General features: G+C 46.5%; 1 protein-coding gene across 6 annotated transcripts in view; it reads left to right on the top strand.

The window, feature by feature from the left end:
* USP47 (ubiquitin specific peptidase 47) overlaps positions 1-25,456 on the top strand; it is an 80,161-nt gene that overhangs the window by 16,582 nt on the left and 38,123 nt on the right. For 2 of the 6 annotated variants that reach the window (XM_078601366.1, XM_078601363.1), the window contains exons 2-3: positions 20,851-21,042; positions 22,864-22,989. In XM_078601366.1, coding sequence (XP_078457492.1) covers positions 20,851-21,042; positions 22,864-22,989 — 318 coding nt within the window. Of the gene's footprint in view, positions 1-6,363; positions 6,844-20,850; positions 21,043-22,863; positions 22,990-25,456 lie in introns of those variants that run through there. The other 4 variants (XM_078601365.1, XM_078601364.1, XM_078601367.1 and 1 more) reach the window with 4 other exon arrangements.

Below are 25,456 nucleotides of genomic sequence, written 5' to 3'. Positions count from 1 at the left end.
TTATGTACAGTGTTATATTACTTACCGTTTAATAAATAGTGTTGCCTCCAAGCTGCGTGTGTGTGCACCTAATTTGAACCTACTACATAAGTAACAATTCATCCCTCCCACAGTTCGATTCGTTGTCATGTTTCAGGGTCGCAAGTGCATTCAAGAATCAATCAATCTTTAGTTGGTTTAAATCGTCTGCATTTTCTGTCCCCTTTGTTCAGACTTATTGTGGCCCGTTATGTGATGCGACCGAGTTTCAGCCCCGTTGCCTCTTGTTGCAGCGCGTCGCAGTTGAAGACCCTCCACAGCTTCTCTGGTGAATCCAGCACCGTGGAGGCGACGGTTTGTGGATCAGCCAAACGTTTTAAAACTCCCTTCCCATGGCTGTCGAGGTGCCATACCTTCGCCTGCCACAAGGCAGCACAGTCAGTGTGGACTCCACCCGTTCCATCTGCATGGGATATTGTTGTACCCCTCTCATATGTGCGGTTGCCTCTTGTACGATCCAATTTCCTTCCACATGTAAAACAAACATTAATCTGATAAAAACATGCAGAGGACTGCAGACTTTGGGCAATGGTTGGGGCCGGCTCACCGCGTTCCTTAGTTCCTGAATTTGTGTGTTTTTTCGTGAGTTCTCTTTGAGAATGATCAGAAACTGCGTGCTACAAGATGGAGTTATTGCTATTAATACTCTGGGTGTATTAACTATAAATTTGCTTAGTCTGCTTCAGTATTAAAAAAATTATCCACAATGTACTCATGTGAGAAGACGCATCGATAATGGCCCTGGATATGACTAACATTACTGCATACTTATGCCTGCGTAACAGCGTCTTTGAAGAAGCCCTTGCTTTATAACAACGGTGCGAACACCAGATAGACCAATGATTCCGTGTGATGATTTGAACCGGCGTATGCCCGTGGGTCCGGTGCTTTGGAGGCAGAAGGTTGGTGGATCGCATTGATTCGTAAAACTCCCAAACCCACTGGGCTGCATGACGTCGTGGTCAAGAGATGGCAGTGCAACAGCTCGCCTTGTAAACCTGTTTTGGTGTCTGTGGGCCTTCTCTGGTTACCAGTTTCCCCCAAATGCAAAAAAAAACCCGTACGCGATAAGGATTTTGGTGAAATATTCTCATGCAGGACCCGTCTTGAAGAGTCTTAAGGCCCAATGAGGCTTTTTCTGGATAAGTAATTGAAATAATTATAACTTTTATTTATTGTACGATGAAAATTGTTGTAGAGTACTATGTTCTCAGCCGTGGTCGTCCCTTTTGGCATTACGCTTGCTAGAGATAAAGAGAGATTTTAGGGCCCAGGTATTGGTACCCGGTTCCCTTATCTCGGCTTGCTCATATTTTGTTTCCAGTCGTGATGAAGCGAGATAAAATACATCGCTCTTTGAATAGTGTAACATGTAGCCAGGCAGGAGCCTGCACTTCCTGATATGACGCAATCCAGTATTGCCACGACACCACAGCACGCATGATGCAGCATGTCCTCAGGCAGGGATCGGCATCCTGCGGCTCTCTAAGGGCCTGCTTCGTGACGTTATATATTAGGGAACACCGTCTCGTAGTCAAATGCATTGCGGCTCTTGCAATATTGAGTTTTTTTTACCGAGTTTGAATAAAATGGCTCTCCTTGTATATTGAGATACAATACATCTCGCCACTGTGGGGTGCCCCACGGTCGTGAGATGTTAACTCCCTCGCCTGGTGTGCAGGAGGTCGTGGGTTCCATCTCCCCGTGGTCGTATGGATTTTTCTCAGGGCCACCCGGTTTTTCCATTCCACATTTAGAAACGTGCTTTTAGAGTATTTGGCCGCTGTGCATTTTCACGTGATAAGCCACTTCGTTGAGCTATCATTTGTGGCCAGGTTGCTTCTGAAAAAGAGCTATACAGCTCAGTGGGCCTTGCCTTGTAAAAAAAAAATAGTAAATAGTAATTTTGGTTGCTGATCCCTGTCCTAAGGTATCACAATACAGCTGGACTTCACGATTTATGAATTCATCGATCGCTTTATTGATTTTCGGTTCGTTTATTCAACGAATCGGGTTGCCAACCATTTTTACAATGGGCCGATTAATCGGCCATAAACACCAGTAGCCAATAACAATCATCAGTCGATTAATCGACTTGCGCGACTAACCGTACCAATGCCAGGTCAGAGCAAAGCTTGCACTTGTGTTGTTAGAAGTGTTGTGTGACTCAATTCACAATGAAGAGGTCATCATTAGGAAGCCACTTGAACTATGCACTTTAAAATCTAGATTGAAAACTCATTTATTTACAATTTGCTTTTTGTGTTTAGTTTGCTCTCCTTCCCCCGCACCTCCAATGAGCACGGATGGCGACGTATGGTGCCAAAGAAGTTCTACAATACATATGGTTGGCTACATACGGTTCAAAAGAAGTTCAACATGCACACGTGCATCATGACCATTGTTTTTGGCATCACTTGGCCCATTACTTCCTTCTTTCAGACCTCACAACTATTGCATAGTTGACACCTGATTCACAAAGTTAACGTGAACACGATCCTACCAGATGGCTTTGGGTCATGCCCTTGGTTGCTCACCTTTGGGTGCCTGCCTTGCTACCCTGGACCCCTACACCCTGCATGTGCCGAATCAATCGCAACCTCTTTCTCTTTGTCCTCCTGTTGTTCACAATGCTTTCCTTCCATCACATCCTCTTCTGAGTTGACAAGTTTGCTTACCCACTTCTGCCAGTCAATTCCTCGTACGTTATTCTCTGCCTGGATCTACATTCACGACCCCTGTAATTACCATACCTAACAGTCACGTTTCACGCTGACAGCACTGTAGTTAGTGCCGGAGGCTTAAAGAAGTTTGTGGGTTTAAATCTCTGCTCTAGGTTGTTCGCAGTCCATCATCCTTCCCCTGTGAGCTTTTGTGTGTGTGAAGTCAACAGTCATCATACTAAAGATAGACTGGCCCTCTTTTCCAACCTCTGGCCGAGGGCCACCAATCAGCAAGAGGTGAGCAGCCCCCCCCTCACCGCTGCTGCCCTCTATCAGCAGGTGAAAGTGTATCGTGCTCGCGTTCATTCGGGTCGCTCCATTTCGCGGCTATGCGTCTTCACTCCCGACGGGTTGACTCCAAGGTGGCTTGGGTGTGCGTAACGCGAACCCGTGGTTCGCGGTTAGCTCAGCCTGTGTGAAACCCCATCTCCCCACCCACCCACCATCATGCGAGGGGGGGGGGGCGGCGTTTCTCTGCGGTGCCAGGCAGACTTGTCAAGGAAATTATCCATGTGCCCCCCCCCCCCCCATATCACTATTTGTACACATGTTTATTTGTGGATACACGAGGTGGCCTCGGGCAGCAGCTCACGAGGGCTAATACTGTGTGAGGGCACCCTGAGCTGGCACTGATGAGAGATGTCACCGATGATTATTGTTCAGCCACTGATGGTTAAGCGGAGTTCTCGATTGGTCCGCAGCGCGTCTGGATGTCAGCGTCGTCGGTCTGCGATAACTCAGCCAGATCTAACTGCTGATTTCACAGGCTAAAAATAGGCACTTTTCAAAGGGCAAAGGGGACTAAGACATGTTGTGAGTACATGCAGGTACGCGTGTGCTGCTGGACCCGTCCAGTATTGCGAGACGTTTTCCACAATTCTGTGCCGTGTAACCCAAGCAATAATTTACTTGGTGTATGTTATTTCATATTCAGTTTTGGCCTGAATGCAATTTTTTTGCCGAATCGTTAAACTGTCATTACGATTCACAATTTATTTTCGGTTGGGATCGATCGCGGAAGTAAAAATTTGTGTCTGAATCCCTCCTCCACCCCAACACAGCCAAATATTAAAGCTGTCAGCACCGTTGTGTTTTGGAGAGCGGTCTCACAACATTTGACATTAGGATACGACGTTTCCGCCGATGGTTACAACCAGTATCATCGGGCAGTTTCCAGAATTGTGCAATGTTGTGAGATGGTTCTCCAACACACCGGTGGTGGTGCTAAAGCGACAATAAATTGGCCACGTTAGTGCACGTGACAACTTTATGAATCGGCTATGTCGGGTGGCGGGGAGGGTATTTTACGATGCAACATTTTACTCGCACAGCGATCTGACCCAAAATGTGATTACGAATCATATTGGCCACGAAAGCCCAAGGTGTTGACTCGAGTGTAGACCTAGACTATCCTGTTAAGTAATTGTTTAAGCTGCAGATTATCAGTGCAATCGTTCAACTATAATCGCATGACGTGACAACAGTTGGGGAACAAGTCCTCACCTCTGTTCCCACGTGGTGCCACTGGACGTGAGATGCAATTGCCGTGATGCCCGGTGACGGTATCGCCATAATCGGTGATGCCACGCTGATACCTGGCGCACCGAACTTCCCATTTTATCAGGTTAGCCATGAATCAACTTTCCTGATTCCTGTGATGTCTTCTGGTTGACTGAACCACAGTTGGGCCTCCAGGCTGTTGTGATTGGCTCAAAATGACCTTTGGTCGGTTGTGAAATGCACTGACATCTGTCTATGTAATGTTTTTGGTAAACAAGCTGTCTAATTGCACTACCAAGTTTGAAAACAGCCATGCAACATTGCATGCTGCTGCAAATAAATACTAGATCTAATGCGCGGACCCTTTAGCACGTGCAAAGCCACGTACTTTATTCACACTCAGACTTTCTGTCAATACTTTAAAATGTTTAATTGTCTGCAGAAATCCGTACATATCACCTTCCAGTTTTTATAAAGCCTAAGTCATATGTATTTATAGTAACACTCGTACCTCACAGCAAGAAGGACCTGGCGTTCGATTCGCACAATGTGACTGGTATTGGCCGAACATCCCAGTGTTCCAACTAAATCTTGGCAGGGATCCTCCTTAAAAGGTCCTGAGACATTGAGGCTTTTTCTGACTTATCAAGCAGAATAATAATAATGATGACTTTGGACTCGCTTTAACACGTAAGCTTTAGCCACCAATATTATTCATAATCAAGGTTTTCGTGTTAGATTACGTAAATATAAATGACACAATCTTGTTCTATTTAAGACCCGAAACAGGAAAACTTCCTCATAATTCTGGCAAACCACCTGATGAAGCTGGTTGTAATCACCAGCGAAACGTCGTACTCAATTGTAAGCATTGTGGGTTTACTCGGCATTAAACCGATGCGCTGAATTAACAGCTAATTGGCGTTTGTTACTCACGTGACAAATCTTACTAATTGGCTGTGTCGGGTGGTGGTGGTGTAGTTAACGGCACATTTATATTTACACGATCTGACCCAAAACCTTTTATTATGAACTATGGACTCCCCTTCAATTCTCCTCTAGACTCCCTTTCACCCTTCTGCCCGTGCAGTCCCATCCAGTAGCCATCGCGGCGTGCGGACAACCAGAGGTGGTCGTCGCCACTTCTCCTGCTTTTCCAAAAAGCCATCAAGTTACTCACTCGATCTCCCTGTTCAAGTCCAAGACTTTCATTTTCTCATCCTCCTCTGGGGAATTGCCCGGTGTATTTCTTGTCATTATTATCAGTATTCATTATCCTTATTTACCCGGGAAAGCGGCCACTGAATCGCAAAATACTTCTTATGGAGGGTCCTGCCAAGTTTTCCTTTTTACAGTAGGGGGAGGCGATGTTGCTGTGCGTAATCCCGATTGAGTCATTGTTAAAGGCATTGTCATGTTTTAGCATTTGGGATATTTGGATTGTACCAGCTACATTGTTTTTTTTAAGTTGTTGGAGGTAACCGGAGAATTTGGAGGAAACCAATGCAGAAAAGGGGGAGAACATACAAACTTTGAAGTTACGTCGCATTTCTCCCTTCTCCCTTCATCTCATACCTCCCTAAATGTCCCCATGGTTCGTTGTTGGATTTTTTTAACACCGCAATGTCGCCTCTCCCTACCCTCGTACATTTGTCGTGAGACGCTGCTACGTTTCACGATGCCGGCAATCGGGCTCCTAGTTGTGTGGGTGGGGTGGGGAGGGGGAATGCTTGAGAGGGGGGGGAGGCCTTGTCGAGGGGTAGAGAGAGAGGGGGCTAGTTGTACCTGCCTGCATACCTTTGACGCGACCGCATTTGCATTTAGCCCTCGAGCGGGGGAGGTCTGTTGCAGGTGAAGACGAATCCATCGCGCTGCGTCGTCACGGAAGTTAAACGCGGCCCAAGCTTTAGTTTGGGCGCGTTACCTCGTTTGTTAACGCTTTCCAAAAAAACCAAACCATAGATGTCGCGTTGGTGTGCACAGTTTGAACGCGTTTTAGTTTTTCGCCCCGATGTTTTTTTTAGTGGGGCCCCGTTCTTGTGCGAGTCGCAGCCCCTTCCCCCCCCCCCGGCAGCCTGACAGTGAACGCGTCCAGGAAGTTTCTCTGCGTGTTGATCACTCGCGCCGACATTGAAGGGAAACCAGGAAGTGCACCGATGTGCGCTATAGCATTCAGGGTTACCGAAGGCGTCTTGCTGCAAACTTGCCCGGTGCCACACGGCTTGAGGTCTTTCTGCGCTCGTACGAGGAGTCGTGTAATGTGACAGTGTAATGTAGGCCAGTTATATATATAACTTACTTGCCAGCCATTCAGGCTGTCGTTGGTGTTGCGATCCTTTGCTGTATTATTAATGCGGCTGTCGCGTCGCTGAGTTTAATGGTGCCGTGTCTACGCTTGGCCCGGGCAATTGGGGGTGCTCGTCCTGTAGCCGTGGGCCATGGCCGTCGCTGAGCACGTGTGGTCATGCAGACCTCACTGGACCGCTGGCGGAGCCAGCTGAATAGGAGGCACCTCTCTGTTTACAAGACCATCCTCACTGTGGTCAGGGTGAGCCGGCTCAGCAAGAGACTTCACTCGAAGGTAAGGGGGGCTGCCCTTCGTAGCCAAGGCATTTCACCGTTTCGAAGCATGCTGCTGTGTATTTGCAGCGTTAATATAAAGTGCTTTATGCGGTGTTATTGCCATCGGTTACCAAAAAAAAAGTCCCGCCTTCAATTTCGGGATGGAGTCGTTGACTCATCATCGCTCCAGACTTCTACTGTTGATAAAATAAGTGCCGCGTTGTGGGAAGTTAATGCCAGCTGTTCTTTGGATTGACTGGCTTATGCCGTTAAAAAAAAATATTTCCCGAAACTGTCTAAGGGACTAAAGTGGAGATTAGCAATGGCGAACACACCGAGTCGCGAAAAAACACATTAACTTGAGCTGTGTTCTGTTCCTCCTCGTTCATGTTTCACAAACTGGCCCGGTGACTGTGTGTGGGTGGTTTGCTGTGCACTTTGCCAAGTTGTTGTTGGTAACCGGAGTTGTGCAGTCTCGCTTATCAGCATCTTGCAGTAAGGAAAATAAAATAGTTTTATATCGCGACAAATTTAAACAAATAAATTCAGCTGACTAAATCGCCATGGGGATTCCCACTCGTAGACGCTGTCGACGGGAACTCAGGAGATGGTGAGATGTTTCCGATAACGAGGTGGATTCGGTTGGGTGGTCTGCAGTGGTTCGAGCACGAAACTCTCAAGGTTGTGAGTTCAAATCGCGGTCAAGTAGTTGGCTTCGCTCTACACATTCCTAGATAAAAAAAATTGCGTCAATAAAACCAGTTCGAAGTTGCTGGAAGCCAAATAGTGTTTACCCCCCACCCCCTGCCGTCCATGAACAGACTGGGCCCCATCATGGGAGCGTGGAATTTCCTCCACTGGCTCAGGGCCACCGTTTTTGATAGGTACCACCTCTCAGTCAATTGAGTAGGACGGCTCTTTGGTTGAACCGCGATTTTGATGTTCGCTGAGATCACCGGAAACTTCAATTTCATTTATTTCATTTCAGTTTCATTTACTTGGAATAACCCTGTGAGCCATTCGGCTCTTGATTCGGGTGCAACCGCAACAAACAATACAATTACAAGATACATTTAAAATGTACTTTACGCAAATTGAAACATGCCCTTACTCAGCACCCTGTGACCTGACCTTTCAGTAGGACTCTCGCATATCTGAAGTCACACACGCGCCCTTGCCAATCCACTGCACGCCTAGCGCGCGGTGGTTTTTGGCACGGCGTAACTTTTATTTCTTTCATAGCGGTCACAAATGTGACATTTCTCCTGTCCAGTAATGCGTTCAAGTCGTGTGAATTCACTTACGGCTGAAGTACAACAAAGCATTGGTCCACATTTAAAGCACATTGTGATTTTATGTTTGTCCGCTGACCTGTTTGCACAGTGGTGTAACTTTCATTCTCGATAGACGTTCACATATTCGACCTTCTCACATTTTCTACGATACCCCAGTCCCCCCCCCCCCCCACAGCGAGTCAGATATATGCGACGCAGTACAAATGGGCTTGCGGAAGCTCATAATGCGCATATGCTGCTCACATTCTCGTGCCTCCGATCCGCACGGTTGGCTACGTACGGTGCGAAATAAGTTCAACATACACACATGAGCTGCAGTACATTCTGCTCACGGCACTGACTGATCAATGTGTAAGCCAGCGCACCTTTTTGGCAGCCTTGCCTCTTGGGCCCTATGTCAATTTAAATGTAAAACAAAGTAACCCGTGATAAGTTATCGCTGTGGGCCTCGTGACTGTAAATCACGGTGTAAGATCGCGGTCCTCTGAGCGGCAGTAAAACCTCACTCTCAAAGGAAGAGACGGTCGATGGTGATGTGACAGGGCCGTGTGCTTTGGGGTTGTCTCGCACTGGTTTGAAGAATAGTAATCCGGAAACAATCTACTTCTTGAGTGTCATCTTGGAGTATTGACGTTGCCCGTAGTGATGTCATTGCAATGATGCATTCAAAGTCATGGCAACTCTCCTGGGAGTCACTTTAAAGGGGTTTTTTTTTCCTCCGTTACGAAGCTTCAAACTCTTGGACAGCTGAGAAACACAGCCTAGGCAGGCCCTGTGTGTACAAAGTAACGTGTTTTTTGGGGTTTAAGAGTTGTCAGGGTCCTCTACACCAGTGCTTTTCAATGGGGGGGGGGGTACGTTTACCGCTGGGGGTACGTGAGGCGATATATAAATGTGTTAAATTATATAATACACGAGTGTCATTGGTGAATAATCGCGCACGAATCTGCCAATATAAAATAACTCCGATAAAATGTAAACTCATGGTAACCTCGAACTATATTGAAGACATTTCTTAGCTCGGTCATACACAATGCGGTCTCCCAGAGGATGCGGGGAGCGTGAAGTTTTAATTCACTTGCAGTTACTATCCAGTTAGGATAACTCACAAAAATAAGTTGTTTTAATTCGCTTGCAGTTACTAGCCAATTAGGATAACTCACAAAATGGACATTTGGTTAAACTATTGATATTCATTATTCATACGTTTATTTCTCAGACCCTGTACAAGAATACGGGGTAAACCGTATGGGTTGACAGGTATGGAGGGTTGGAGTTGACCCTGATTGCAATTTGCACCTGCAATCTTCTCATTGTGAGCCACGATAGCCTAACGAGCGTTGGCTGGCTTCGATGACAATTCTTATCAGCTTTTCTTCGCCGACGTAACTCGTATCGTGCATCGTGGGATGTTGACGTCTCGTCCACAAACGGAGCAAGTTTTACCCACGCATTTTCAACTGAAATCCAAGGGGAAATCCCCTTATCCGCTAATTTTCATAATTGTTCTACTCTACTTAGAAAAATATAAATCACCTTTCGCAGTAAGTAGTGGCAACAAAGAGGCACTGTTGAAGAGATGGAGTGCGGGTAGTCGCCATCACGCAGGGTTTGTTAATTCATAAATCACTCCACAGCGAGATGTTATGTCAGTGCAAGATTACACACAAATCTACAGACTTTCGACAGGCAGATTGCAATTCCCAAGTATCGGCCAGGAAGCTAGTTGATGCCTTGTGCAAGGGAATACGTTTTTTGTTTTCGGTAGGATGTTGCTACTTGCGGAGTTGCACGATGTTTTTTTGCGCATTGTTATTTTTAATCATCAAAGTTAAACACAAACGTCATCTGATGAAATCTCTGGAAGGTGGACGCACTGTACTTCCTCTATGATATATTCAAGTTGATTCAATAATGTTTTCCTGCTCAAATGAGCATCACTCATCTCCATTGATGGCCGTGAGCCAAAGGTATATTCCACGTTTGTATGCCAAGGAAGGGCTGGACAGTGCTTAGGAAAAGCACTGCTGATTTGCACAAGGCCACGTGGAGAATATGAGTGATGCTCGTTCTATTCAGCCCAGAAGAATAACAGCCCGAGTTTAACTTTGACCAGGATTTGAACTCGTAATCTTCCACTTGAGAGTCGGCTGGCAATCTCATCTCACGGTGCGACTAACCCGGTGCATACCCCACTGACACATATTTAACATTGCACGCGACGCGTGTTCCTGCGGTACAGCGTCGCGTATCTGACCCCGTCACGTATTTGCCTCGATGCACAAATGCTGCCCACGCTAGGGCAGCATGTATTTGTATTTGGTGTAACTCTCCTTTTGAACAGATGTTCACAAATCTGACCTTTTCACACATAGCCACGGAGTGTTAATCTCGCCGTTTATTCGCTCAACTTCGAAAGTATGTTTCTACATTGAAAGCAGTTTGCAATTTAGTTTTGTCCAGTAACCGACAGTATTTGTGCACGGACTAACTCATTTTCTATAGATGTTCACAGATCTGATCTTTTCACATGTCCACCTGTACCTCACTCCCCCCAGAGAGTTGGATATGCGGCGTTGGACTGTGCTGCGTTTGCGTAAATTTAAATTACGCTTTTATTTTTTTCGATAGCATTCAATGCATATAATTGCTTGTGACTTTAAAATCCCTGTTGTTTTATCTGCTGGCGTTGGCGCCCATGTGGGAGGAGATATGCCCGTGGCAGTAGCCGTCTGCTAAAAATGAAAACAAGAAACCACGGCGCTTTGTCTGTCATGTATATATCTGTGTATGTTGAACTTCTTATGCACCGTACGTAGCCAAATGTGCTCATCAGAGGTGTGGGGGAAGGACAACAAACTAAACACAATAAAGAAATTAGTTTTCAATCTTGATGATTTAAAAGTGCGTAGCTCCAGTAGTCTTCCTAATATTGAGAGGAAGAGCATTCCAGACGGCCGCAGAAGCGCATTTGAAAGCGCCGTGTGATGCGGTGACCGTCTTTGTTCGACGAGTAGCGAAAAGCCGCTGCCGCGAGGATGAACAGAGTTAGAGGCGCGCGCCCCCTTCGATTTTACAACGGCCACCGCGTTGCCTTTCCGCACGCACAAAACTATCACGCTGTGTGGTCAACACAAGACGACGTCTCTATCTGTATGTTAAGGCTCCCATAGACCCGCTGCTCCATTAATGGTGGCCGCTCTTTTAGCCGCTGTGCCCCTCCTCCCTGTGGAACTCCCTCCCCAGGCAACTCCCCGTGGTGCCCGCTCTCCCACTGGTTTCAAGTCACTTGTAAATCATTTTTATTTTCACCCCCGTCCCCCGCCCGCCCCACCGTCTCTTCGCATATCCTCCTTCATTGCTTCCTTTCTCTCCTTCCCTTTGCTTGTTCCGTCCCCTTCTTACCTCACCGTTTTGTATTTTTATTTCTGCGCATTATTAGCGCTGTATAAATGTGGATTGTTGTTGAACCAGATTTGTTTTTGGGTTCGGCCACGGTAATTGTCACTGACGAGGATGTAGGCATTGATCGACTACGTGACCTAACCCACGGACAAATACGGATCGTTGTACTGGCTACGGTAAGCTATGTTTGAAGTCAAGCTGTTGTTTATGTGCGCATTTTCCATTTGCAATTTCTTGTGACTTGATCCTTGAATTCACATTTTTTTCCTGCTGATGAAAAGCAATGTATTGTTAGTATTATTATCACGACTGCACCTCCACTCGCCCTCCATTGCAGTTACCCTCATACATAACCTTCTGCAGCCAACAATCAGCTGGCCGTGCTTTAGTGAACACACCACCAGGCTGGTCACAGTTTAAAACAAATAAAAAAACAAACCAGCCAATTACATTGTAATTGTGGGCATGGCTTGGCAACGCGCGCGTGAGCCTCCAATCCCAGCCCTCGGCGCGTAATCAAATGTCTATAAACAAGTAAACAAGTTTCGATTTAAAGCTTTCGTGACTGCAGGGATTCATATTCTTGGTTCTTTCGGTATTATTATTTCCCTTCTACGTGACTTTACCGAAAGAACCAAGAATAAGTAAGTAAGTGTTTGTAAACAAGTAAATAAGGATTTGTGCACGAATGTAATTTGCCCTGCTGCCAATATCGGGCAGTGTCCACTCTTGCTTGCCAGTGGGGTTTCCGTGGACCAAATGGCATCGCAAAATTGCGTCGTCGATAAAAATTTGTCCCACAAGCCGTTAATTTATTCAACTCTCGCATGAATGTTGTCAATGTTGGTGTCATTTTATTTTCGGGAGCTGTCTTTTTCTCTCGCAATATCTCACTTCTGTGTAAAACTGCTCTTTCATCTGTGTAGGATATCCCGATTCGTAACTTTGTTACGAATTTGTTGTTGTAACGTTTTGACCCGCCCCTACTGAACATCTGTGAAAATGAGCTTTATGGCTCATCGGATTCTTCCAGTTTAAATAAATATTCTGATAATTTAAGTTGCGGCTGAAACACTCATTCGTGGCTTTGTAACCTCCACCCTGGATGACTGCAGTTCTCATTCAGATGGTCTCCCAAACGTGAACATCTCAATACCCATTCTCTATTACCTTGATTGGCTCCCCAGCGGTTTTTCGAATCAGGTTTAAGATTGCACTGATGGTGTACACACATTTTGAGTGGACTTGCCCCACCCTATCTATCTCCCCTCATTGCAGCCTACATCCCCCCACCCAGGGTACTTTGTTTGTTCATCCAGTATTCATTCATTCATCACGCTTAGTCATAGAAGGACCGTTAGGCCAAACGTTGTGTAACCTCTTGTGACAGCATTCGCATGAACTGCTCTTGCTGCTGTACACCGGCGTTTCCAGCCATTTGTTTGATCCACGCGGGGGGGGCGGGGGAGGCTCCATTTCTTTGAGGGTCGCAGTCCACCGCTTTGAACATCGACCGCCAACTCAAGTGAGGTGTGTTGTTCAGTCAGTATGGGGTTGCTCATTCAGCCGAAAATAAAATGCAAGTGGGTGGGTGGGCGCGCCTTCCCATCTGCAGCTCCCACGACGGTGTGTCACGCACTCCTGTGCCATGTTCGGCAACTTAAGTTCCTTCCACTGTCGAAGTCCCATTGAAAGCCCGTATTGTTTACGTCGGCCGTTCGTTGAGTTGACCTTGGTTTGGGTGTTGCTACGTGTCTTGCGACGTACAATATAATGTTTTAAATTGTTTTTTTCTTGCACAGCATTGTGAGATATATGTTTGTTGAATTTCTTTCGCACTGTACGTAGCCAACCGCGCTAATCGAAGATGCAGTTTTGCATGAATGACACTGTAAAAATGTTTTGTTATTATATTAACGTGCATGATTTATAAATAATAGATTCTTACACGAGTAATTCGAAGCATAGCTCGTGAGTGTTGTGACTATTTTCTTTTGAGTTCCCAAATGTCATCCTGATTATTCTGTAGGCATGTCACCAGACGAGGAATCCATTCACAACTCTCCCAGAGGAGTAAATCGTGCGCTGTCTTAGAGAGTCCACAAATTGCCTTTGGAAACTCAAGTGACATGCTGCATACGAGGGGCAGCACTGTTCATTGTATGACAGTAATAACGATTTTTTCTTTTTACTTTCGGAGCTGGCATTCTGCCCAATTTAACGTGATGGTTTTTTTTGTGTGTGTGATCATCGGTGACTGGGCTAACACCGTTAGCTCACTGTTTGTAAACCGAGTGCAACCATGGGCAGTTGTCACGATTTGAATCACAGGATCTTGGTAATGCCAGCTCCAGTGGTCGGACGTCTTCGTGACTCGGCCACTTCCCAAGATGAAGACGATGAATTGATTGATCATTGCCCGTCTGGATTGCTATCTATTTAGATGCCTGTGCCGACAGTTGCGGATAGCGTCTGCCACGTGGCATTTCACGAGGATTTTGTGGAAGTGGCAGGTAAAAGCAGTTGCGCTCGTAATGGTGATGGAAACAATCGACACTAACGCCATCGTTGCACTTCCTCACTGCTCCCTCCTTGCTACGGATTCTGTTGTGCAGTCAACATGTGGCCACCAAGGCCTGCGCGTGTACCCAAAGCCTGCACTTTACTACTTAAACTATGAACTATTTTTTTTTAACCTGGTAAGGCCCACCGAGCTATGTCGTTTTTTTCAGAAGCTTCTTGGCTCTCGCAAATGACAGCTCAACGAAGTGGCTTGACGCGTGGAAATCTGTAGCAGCCGAATACTGTAAACGCACGTTGATTCTAAATGTGGAGGGGAAAACCGGAGGGCCTGGAGGAAAATCAACGCTACCACGGGGAGAACGGGCACACTCCAAATATACAACAGGCGTCAGGTTTGGTTTTGAACCCACGACCTCCTGTATACAAGGCGAGGTAGTTAGCATCTTGCGGCGGTGGCATCCCCAAATCCCACCGTCTGACCTTTGGCCTTTCCCTTTGTCTCTGACCTCTGAGTCCCATTGCGTTGCCCATGCCTGCAAACTCTAACTTCTACTCCTCCATCCTGGCACAGCCAAAGGTATTATTTTTTAACATCAACAATAGTTTTTTGTATGTTGAATGACTCGTTAACAAATTTTTGTTTACCAAGGTCAAGTGTGTCATTATAGCAATATAGTGACATCACTGTGAAGTGACATCACTGTGAACTCGCATACTTTGTAATATCCAATCTGTGATTTAAAAGTTTTTTATATTTCTCACGAATGGATAATTAAACTGTCGGAGAGCCTGGTTGGACACAGCCCTAGGTGTGTATAATATCTGTGATAATTCGGTTCAAAATGTAGCTTTTAACTTTAAATAGGTTGACCTGACATACGCTTACATTCGACTTTGTTTAAAGATCGCTTCCCAAACATGGGCAGCATAGGGTGGGGCAGAATGGAGAGTTCAGGGGTGGATGGAATCAAATAACTTGATTCTTGGGTCGCCCATCCGAAGTCTACTGGACATCTGTGAAAAAAGAGCTTTATAGCTCATCAGATTCCGCCATTATAAATCAAGATGCTGATTCTGAAGTCGCCCTTGCAAAGAGGCAATGCATTGCTTTTCTCAGTGGGCCTGTGCTTCGTCATCTCTCTCCTGGTTAAACAATGGAGTCTGCTATGGGAACACGAATGATTGGAACTCTGCTTGTTTCTCACTTTGGTCAGGCTCCAGCCCAAGTCCAGTCCGAATACTAAACTAAACTATATTTTAAACTATTTTACCAAGTAAGGCCCACAGAGCTTTTTAGCTCGTTCTCATAAGCGACCTGGCCACAAATAGTAGCACAATTAAGTGGCTTATCATCCGAGCTTAGACATATGTAGTGGGTTTGACTTAGGTGCACACACGCAGCTTGGAGGCAACACTATTTATTAGCGGTAAGTAATATAACACTGTACATGAGGTGGTGACCACCTTCCTCAACTCACTAACACTCTGGAACGCGACACAGACTGGACCAGGCAGGCAACGGCCTGCCTGGCCCAGGACGACGACTCGGGACTTGACGACCGATGATGTCTTCTCTTTGGAGTCCAGTACAACAGCCTCGCTCTGCGTTCACACCACGCTTATATCTGCTTTGGCGTGGCTGGCTCCGCCCCGGCGTGGCTGGCTCTCTTCAGGCCACGCCTCCCTTCCCAGGACACGCCTCACTTCCCCCACCTCTGGGAAGGTCCGGATCCCTCCACCACGTGACCCCCCAGGCACCCCCTTGGGGCCCCCAGCCTTCGTACGGGCCGACACAGTAGTGACCGTTCTATGTCACTACACATATATAGCAGCCAAATACTCGAAACGCAAGTGGAGGAGCATGCCAGAGGACCGGGAAAAAAATCCAGGTGACCATGGGGAGAGAGAGATACGCAAACTCCATTTTCACGGTCAGGATCGAACCCACGACCTCTATACCAGGCGAGGTAGTTAACATCTCGCCACTGTGGATTCGTCGGAACTCGGCTTAATTATCACTTGAGTTGGGCTCCGGCCGAGCTCCGGTCCGAATATGACGAGACGTGGAAACGCGGGGTTCGGAGTTCACCGTCTGGTCTCGTTTGCTCAGGCTGCCAGCTGGGGCTGCAAGCAGATCTTGCTGGAAGAGCTGAAGAGGAAGCTGTCTCACAAGGCGGAAGTGCGCACCGCGTGTGACTCCCAGTGCATTGCATGCTGCTTTTCTTTGTGCAGTGCTAAATTGGGATTGTGTAGACCAGGGGTTGGCAACGTATCAAAGAAGAAGGGCCATTCTTTTTGTTTTCCGTCTTTCCGTCTTTCCGTCTTTCTGTCTTTCTGTCTTTTTGTCTTTTTGTCTTTGACCAAAATCGTTAGAGAGCCGAATCACACGTGGAGCTGCTTGTACATGAACACAAACATGGCCAGGTATACAGCAGCCACCTCATGCGGCTTCGGAGCCGCAGGTTGCCAGCCCCGGGTGTAGCCAAGCCTGCTGGGGGTGGCTGCTTTGCCCCCCCCCCCCGTGTGTGTGTGTGCTGCTGGGTATTAGTGTTGACGTGTGCCTGGTTGGACGGGTGCAGCATGTTGAAATGCTTTTTTTTACTAACCTCGTGCCATTACTGTGCAAGCAATACATTTGTAATACAGAGGTATGTCCACATCAGGGAGTGTCAAAAGTTTTGGATGAAGTCAAAGTTCTTTGGCAATCTTTATGCAAACTACATTCTCAGTGGAAGGATAAACTTTTAAAAAACACAAATGGGTCCTGTTTATTACATTCTCAAAACAATAGTGATTCACTGCAATATGGCACTATGAGCCTGCTTGTGTAAATTAGAAGTCGGACATTCTGCCTTTAAATTCTTGCTGCAGGGTGAAGTGCCACCATCACATGTTTTAACCCCCCCCCCCTCTTTGTGCTGAGCTCCAGAGACGAACATTGTTGAGCTGCGTGTCCAGCACGGAGAAGCCCTCTTTCCAAGTAGAGAGGGGCCTCCAAGTTGGGGGGGTGACCTCACCACTGTGCTGACTTTGCTGAAAAGTCACTCGCTGAAAATGTCAATTCTCTTTATTTTTCATGACTTGTAGCCAATGATACACAGCTTTCGTACCCCACCTACAATTTGGCACTATTGTTTTTGGTTGTGTTGCATCTTGGTTTACTAAACTTTCACAATGCAAGGTGATGTTTGATAAAAGCGAATATAAGCTGAGCTCCTTTCTGTTTCTCTGCACGTAATTATAAACGTTTAATCCTGCAGCCTGTTGGCTTTTCAGACCAAGCTTATCAAGCAGCAACTGTTAAAGAAAGCAGATTGGACCGGTTTCGACCTTATGGAGCTCATCAGTAGTCGACCAAATGCCGCTGAATTCCGAGATAATATTGGCAAGAGCACTGCAAAGAAACAATGCGTATGTGCCAAGCGTTTTTGTGGTTATTTCACCTTGGGGAACGAGTGTGTGACACACTGCAGACGGACGCTAGAGTGCAGCGTGCAAGGTAGTTTAGGGTTGACTAAATTGTTACCCGGATGATCCTGTTCAGCCAGTCGTCTGGCTATATTACAAGGTAGATCTGTGTTGCGTGTGCACAGCGACAAGAAAAACAAAAGACAAAAACATTAAATATGGCAGAGAACAAGAAACAGGCTCCCTGAGGAATAATGCACACCTAACAAACGAGGTATTTGACCATTGTAAACGAAACACACAAGTACAACAAAATGCAGTGCAATATTATATAATGAAAGCATCACGACAAGTGAGGGGATATGAAGAGGGGGGGGGGGAGTGAAGAGCTGGAACCAAGCTCGAGATGAGCGGCAAGGGTATTCCAGAAACGTGGAGCAGTAACGCGGGAACTTTTTACCAAGCAAAGTTTTAGCAAATTGAATGTTTAGTCGGACTAACGATGCACTTCTGAGGCTACAGGAGGGAGTTAGAAGGAACGAAATGGTCTTTTAGGTAATTGGCAAATTAGCTTAAGAGGACCCTTTAGGACGAAGACAGCCCAGTGATGGTCTTTCCAGATATCCAAGGGGGACAGAATTGAGTTAATGTGCAGGTTGTGATGAAGACTTCTACAAGAGGCGTCAAGGGCAAAACGGAGAGTGGAGTTGTAGAATGGAATGAAACGTTTTAAGGTGGATTCAGGAGCGGTAGAGGGTGTCGCAACAATCAAATGTGGGCAAGGAATGTTGGCTTTAACTGTGTTCATAAAGAGTCGAGGTGGAATACAGCGTCTGTTTCTGTACAGGAATCCAATTTGTTTTTTTAGTATCTTATTGGCCATGTCATCAACGTGAATCTTGAAACACGGTTTTGAGTCAAAGATAACGCCTAGATGTTTAAAGTTCTCGATCTGCTCAATAAGGTGCCAGTCTAAAGCCACAATATACGTTGGTGGTGAGACAGGTTTTTTGGAGAACAGCCGCAGGATAACATCACTTTGGTATTTTTAGCGTCAAGGACCAGTTTTAGGGGATTGGGTTGAAGTTGAATATTGTCCGAGTCCTGGAATTTCCAGAGGGCCATCAGGGCTGCCTGCGTCATCAGCAAAAGAGGTTAGTGTCCGAGTGCAGATTGGAGATGCCGAGGTTGTTGACGTACAGAGAAAACAGAAGAGGGCCAGGCACAGAGTCCTGAGGAACTCCCTTCGGAATGGGTTCCTGTCAGAGGATGTTTTATTGACGAGAGACAATTTGAAATCTGTCAAATAAGTTAGTCAATACACTGCAGTCTACGATACAGTATATACACACACACATACACTAAAGTCTACAAATTCGTCTACAATACAAGTATGCGCAACATTAAATATGAAACTGAAACAAACAATCACAAAATATACATGTAAGAAACTTTATTAAGGGTGATGACTCATCTCTCTAAAATTTCTTACCCATGGCCCCATCCCCTCACATCATGGTGGGTAAGGGAAGCTTTACGTTGATTAGATTGGCAGTGTCCCTTTCTTTTGGATACATTTGTTTGAAGGTTGCACGAAGGGTCCCTTTATGAATCGCAGTCATTTACAATATTCATCATGTAATAGGTTCAGATGGGGCGATTGGACTGACCTTGAATTAGATCCCCCAACGTGATTTGATTTGGTATAGATCACATCTTAATCAGCTGATTGAACCATGTCCAGTGTATTTGTTTATCACATTTCACGCATTGTGTCTCACCATTACATATTGGCCACTTTAATCATTTCAATTGGATACTTTTAAGCCTTGGTGTACGGAAAGTGTAATGCAGCGTATGTGAACAGCAGCTTCTTAGAAGCCCTACTTCTGACAGCCACTGTGCTAGATAGCACGCAGGACACATTGTGCTTGAAAACCAATGTCGCAGGTTTGAAGCATGTGTGTATACGGGGCGCAGGGTGGCACAGTGCGAACACTCGTTCCTCGCAGGAAAGGGCCTCGGTTCGATTTTCGACTTGGGCACCTTTCAGTGTGGAGTTTGTGTTCTTTCTCTCCCCGTGTTCTGCACCGGTTTCTTTGAAATTCTCTGGTTTCCTCCCATAGATACAAAACAAATCATCGCACAATGTAACTGGCATTGGCCAAACATCCCACTGCTGACAAATGATCTGAACATTACTCAATTGGGATGACACACAGAGTAGCAAATGCTTGGCAGGACTCTCCTGGACTCGGCGAGGCTTGCCAGGGTAAACAAGCATAATAATAATAACAGTTCAACATCATTTTTATATTGTAATTAATACACATTTAATTTGCTTTGCAGATGTGGTTATCAATACAGTGGTCATCGACACGCCCTGAATTAATACACATACATTTATTGTGCTGTGTACACTGTTTAGTTAGTGTAGTTGGTAAGATTGGTAATCTTTACTTTTATAAGTGTTTTTCTTGTATTGTTGCGAAAGCATTCAATTTAATGTTGAATGCATTATTTGTGTTATCGCAAGTGCTACTTACGCATTGGCTTTTAACAGTGAGCAGCTTTAACGTGGCTTGTTTGCCTGTGCGTATGCAAATATGCTTAACGGAGATTGAACGCCGACATGTTAACAGCTCGTACATGATCATCATATTCCTCCTGGTTTTTTTCATAGAGGCCTTACTGCACCGATGGCCAATGCCTGAAGCTTCGTTTTTGCATCCGCTGCCAAAGGTTTATTTTGCTGCACCATCGTGTAATTGTGTTTAACAATTTGCCACCTTTCTCACAAGCTGATGACTTATCACTGTTGGGGTGGGGAAGGTGTGGGTCATAATTCAATTGAAGAATCATTTGTCCTCTCCGTTGGTCTGTCACTATTAATCACTGTCGTTTGTTCCTTCAGGGTAAATGCAACATTTGCGTAAATCAAAGCTTATTACGTGCACGATTCGCTGCAAGTGCCGTGAGCGTAATAATTAATATTAAGAGACAAATTATTACATGCGTCACGTCTACACATCTAAAAGTTGGATTTGTCCGTCCAAATTTAATTGTCAACTTGCATGAGAGATGGTTAGCGGCTTGCGGGAGGCCTTCATCCAGCAGCGGCTTGACCACTGGCGAATATGCGAACTTTACTCAAACATTTTCCGATGTTTGAACAGCACCACAAGTTGAGCGCTTTTTAACATGGCAGAGAGCACCACATTGTTGAGTGTGGTTTCCCACTGACCGTTGTACTACGAACAATGGGGTTCAGGTGGGGGCTATCCATGTAGTTGGCACCTGCGGCGCTGGTCCGCGTGACCGTGCCCCCCCCCCACGCACCTTGTTTGACGCTCCGCCGCGCGTTGTCATGTGTGACGCCGTGCGTTGCCGTGCAGAAGGCGAATGCGGCGGAAGAGGCGCGCGTGCTGTGCATCGTGACGGACACGACCCGCGGCGACACGCAGCGCATCACCGTGAACCTGCCCTTCTCCACGCCGCTGCGCGAGCTGCAGGCGCACGTGGCCGCGGAGGCGTCCTACCAGGCCCACACCTTCCTGCTCGTGTGGAAGCACGACGAGCATGCAAAGGTCAGTCTGGCGACGCTCGTCGGACCACGATCGTTCCGCTGCTGGGGTCGGGGCTTCCCACCACAACCCCCCCCCCCGCCAACCATCGCTGGATTTTCATCCTTGCTTCGTAATGAAGACAGAATCCCCCCCCGTTGAGCCATACAGACGGTTGGGCCAAGTGCCGTTAACGAGTGCGTATGAAGGCCGGTACGGTGCACTGGGGGGTAGTGGGCCATGGGGGGGGGGGGGTAGTGTGGCCAGCACCACTCCCGTCGCTTATGTTTAATACACAATGCACCAGGTACTCATTGAAGGCTGATTCAACCTTGTGGGGAGGTCCAGGTATTGGTTCAGATAATTGCCACTGAAGTGAACTTGCCAGGTTTGTGGCACTGCTCCCTATCCACTCGGCTACAACTCCACCCATGTACTAAACTACACTTTTTATTTTACCACAAGTTAATGCTCAACGGAGTGGCTTATGTGGAAAGTTATAGCAGCTGCCAAATACTCTAAACGCACGTTTGTATGTATACATGTTGAACTTCGCACCATTCATAGCCAACCGTGCTAATCGGAGGTGCGGGGAAGGACAACAAATGTGGATCGAAAAACCGGAGGACCCGGAGAAAAATCCACGCGACCATGGGTCGAACATGCCAACTCCAAATATACAGGCGTCAGGGTCGGGATTGAACCCACCACCTCCTTCGTACCAGGCGAGGTAGTTAGAAACTTGCCACCGTGTAGTGACTGTCCACCGAGCGCCTGTACATCGCCCCTGCTCCGTAGCGGACGTCCTCTCGGACGCGTCCCCTTCTCTTCGCTGCCACTCACTCCATTGAAAACGCTTGACAACACTGTCATGCGGTTTTGCAATTAGGAGTGCACTGCATAGTGGGTGTAACAGTGCATGCATGCATACATACACACATACATTCATTCATTGATGAATATTGATCCCTAAAAGCGTGGAGTCGCATGTCAAAAGAATGATTGTTTTTCATTTCGGTGGATTATTTGCCAATGTTACATTTAGCCTAAGGGAGTGACAAAGCTACGATTGAGATGGAATAATGAGAAACAATACTCATGGGGTAGTAAACACGAGATGGAAAAAAATATTGAATCTCATATCAAATCGCACCTCTCAATCACGACAATTTGTTGACTCACAATGGTGAGCGAGGAGTGATTGTGGTGAATTGTTAACACCTCTAGCGGTCATGGAAAGGTAATCCGTTAAATTCCCACTTTACGCTCATGTTACATGCATCGAAACGTTTGCAATTGATGCATCTATCATGGAAATGTTATGTATTGGCTAACAAAGCGAATTCGGCTGGAAAAATTAGACGCAATAACCAAAAGAATTACACACGAAACGGTAAAAATGCGGACAAAAAAATGCTGTTTCCTGAATATAATCGTTACTTTGAATCCTCACAATCCATCAGATTATAGAGAGGGGGGGGTGCTGCAGTGTATGGCTCACCTTTGAATTTCACTGTTTGGGCAAATACCAGATATCTGATTAGGCATTTTGCCGGAGTGCCAACCCCAAAGCCTTTGAGTTGTGAGTTTTAATCTGTGGTGTGGAAATTCCCCCACCGAAGGTCAGGAGTTAGGATGAGCACCACTCTTTTGTTCGTTTGAGCAGATCAATAATCCTGATTTGGCCTTGCATACATTATATCTGAGTATATGGTCTTAATATTGAGTTATCGGCATGCATGAATGAGTGGTGGTGTGGTGAGTGACTACATGTTTCAAACGATTAAAGGAGTCGTGTTGTTTTTTAACAAACGTGATTCCTGTGCCGATGTTTGGTGCGAACAGGAACCATTGAATGGAGAGTCGGAGGAGTCCCTGAAGGATGCTGGCTTCGCCGAAGGAAAGAAGAATTATCTGCACCTGACCGACAAGAATGGGATACAACCTCTTCCAGCTCCGCAACCTCCACCTGTGAGTTCGCCTTCCTGATTCCGAATCCGTTCCGTGAACAGCGCTGTTGAGTGAGTCCAAACCCATCATCTCTGGAATTAAATGAAATTTCGTGTTCGTCCCGTCAACCAACGGGACCTTTCGAAACATGGTGTTCTAGCACTTTTTGTTTCCGCAGTGCAAACGCTGGACCGGTTTCGACATCCCGAGTCACATCACCGTAGCATGGCTTGTATGTTTTTTTCCAGACCACACTCAGCCAAATGAGACTTTCAGACAAAACCGATTTAAACGAGTGCTGCTGGAAAAAGATTCGTCAAAAGATTCCCGAAGGCTGTTGGGTAGTCGGTGACCTAAATGTTCGTGCTTGCTGTGTACCCAAGTGAAATTAAGGTTGGCAGATGCAGCATTTGGATTACTTTGAATATTTGGCTGCTGTAAATGCCCACATGAGATAAGCCACTTCGAGCTATCGTTTGCGGCCAGGTCCCTTCTGGTTAAAAAGCTAATCTCAGTAGGCCATACCTGGTAAAATACACATTTTTTACGTTTTATTTGTGTTTTTGTTTGTGATTTGCTTACCATTTCTATACTTTGCACTCCTATCGTGTTTTGGTATTGTTTGTTGTTGTGACCTTCTGGCCGGCCCCTACTGGACATCTGTTAAAATTTCAGCTTTATAGCTCATTTAGATTCCTCCAGTATAAATAAGTATTCTGATTCTGTAGTTCCCTACATCGACAGTCACGCGCAACTCCGCGTTAGCGAACGCCGCCTCTGGTCCATGTTGTGGATTGACGAGAGTGGCGGTGATGTGACGGTGGTGGCTACGCACGTGGCCTGTAATCCAGCACGGGGGTTGGTGGATCACCGCACACACTTTGCGAAACTCCTTACCCGTGGGTGTTGAGCTGTTTCATACTTTGCTCACCAGGAGAAGTCAGGACAGCAAGTGGACTAATTGCCATCTGTTTCCATCTGTATAGGGATAGTTGTCCCATTGCTTGCGTGAGTGTTCCCTAGGTGCTTCAATTTCCTCCGACATAAATTGGCTGAAAACATTGTAAAATAATAACCAAATGCAGGACCTTCCTGACAAAGAGTCCTGCTACTCTCTGTGGCTTTCCTGGATTCATACGTTTAAATTGTCAGTTCTAAAGGAGGTAAAATCAAGGTCACTCATTACCCTCTCGGTGCTTGGCCACAGACTCTTGTTCCGTTTCGCCTTGTGCGAGATGGCGTGGTGCAGACGTAGAGCTTCCCCGCTTCAACCTGTCCTGTCTAAACTGGACATCTGTGAAAAAGAGCTTCACAGCTAACGGTGGCTGCGTTAGTGAATGTGGCTGTGAGGGGTGCCATTGTATTGTGAGAGATAGCATGTCAATGTAAGACAGCGCAGTGGCCACATGGAGGTGGAAAAGAATGGCCTCGCTGCCATTTCTGTGTTAGTGAATGGTGGCTTGCCATTCTTTTCCACCTCCATGTGGTCACTGCACTGTCCGACCACTCGCTGAGCTTCAACTTTCTTACATTGACATGCTAATCTCTCACAATACAATGGCTACCCCCCACAGGTTCTGTAGTACCTCCCCCACATTGGCATTAGCTGCCCCGCCCATTTCTAAACCATTTATAAACAGCTCTTTGATTGGTGTAGACCTACTGCAGGTTAGGATACCTCTCCGACATTAACATTAGCTGCCCCGTCCATCTCTAAACCTTTATAAACAGCCTGCCTCGGCAGATTTTCCCCTCTTTTTCACCTGAAGACAATTGCTTGTGTAATGGGTTCAATTGAGGCGCACACTCAACTTGGAAGCAACACTATTTATTAACACGTAACATTAACACGGACACTATGCATAAGGTGGTGACCACCGTTCCTACTCTCACTAACACTCGGGAGCATTACATAGCGTGACCAAGGCAGGGGGACGGCTGCTTGGTCACGAACGACGATTGGAGACTTGAGGACTTCTCATGGCTTCTTCATCCCAGAGTAGAACAGCCCAGCTCCCCGTTCACACCCCGCTTATAACCGCTCCGGCGTGGCCGGCTCCACCCCAGGCCACGCCCCCCTTCTCGATCCTTCGGGAAGCTCCGGGCCCCCAACCACGTGACCCCCAAGCTTCCCCGTGGGGCTCCTAGCCCCCCCTTTATGCGGTCACGTGTCCTGTTGGGTTCACGCGGAGTGCCACGGCCTGACACGACCCCCGTGACACCCGCCTACAGCCCCCATATTGAGCCGACATGGTAGTGACGTCATATGTCCCTACGCTCGTACAGTCCCGACATAGTAGTGACGTCATATGTCACTAAACTTGTGTTGCGATCGAAACGTCGTGATATTGTTATTATTTTGATTCTTTTTTCTATCTATGTGGCTTTACCGAAAGACCCAAAGAATAAGAGCCTCTTAGCCAATCTCGCCGAACTGGGACGGCGAGTTGGATTTATGGAGGCAGGGCGACGACAATGGTATCGATAG

The sequence above is a fragment of the Lampetra planeri genome, chromosome 16, assembly GCF_965212315.1.
Source record: "Lampetra planeri chromosome 16, kcLamPlan1.2.h2, whole genome shotgun sequence".
NCBI lineage: Eukaryota > Metazoa > Chordata > Hyperoartia > Petromyzontiformes > Petromyzontidae > Lampetra > Lampetra planeri.
This window is presented reverse-complemented; position numbering and strand designations above follow the sequence as displayed.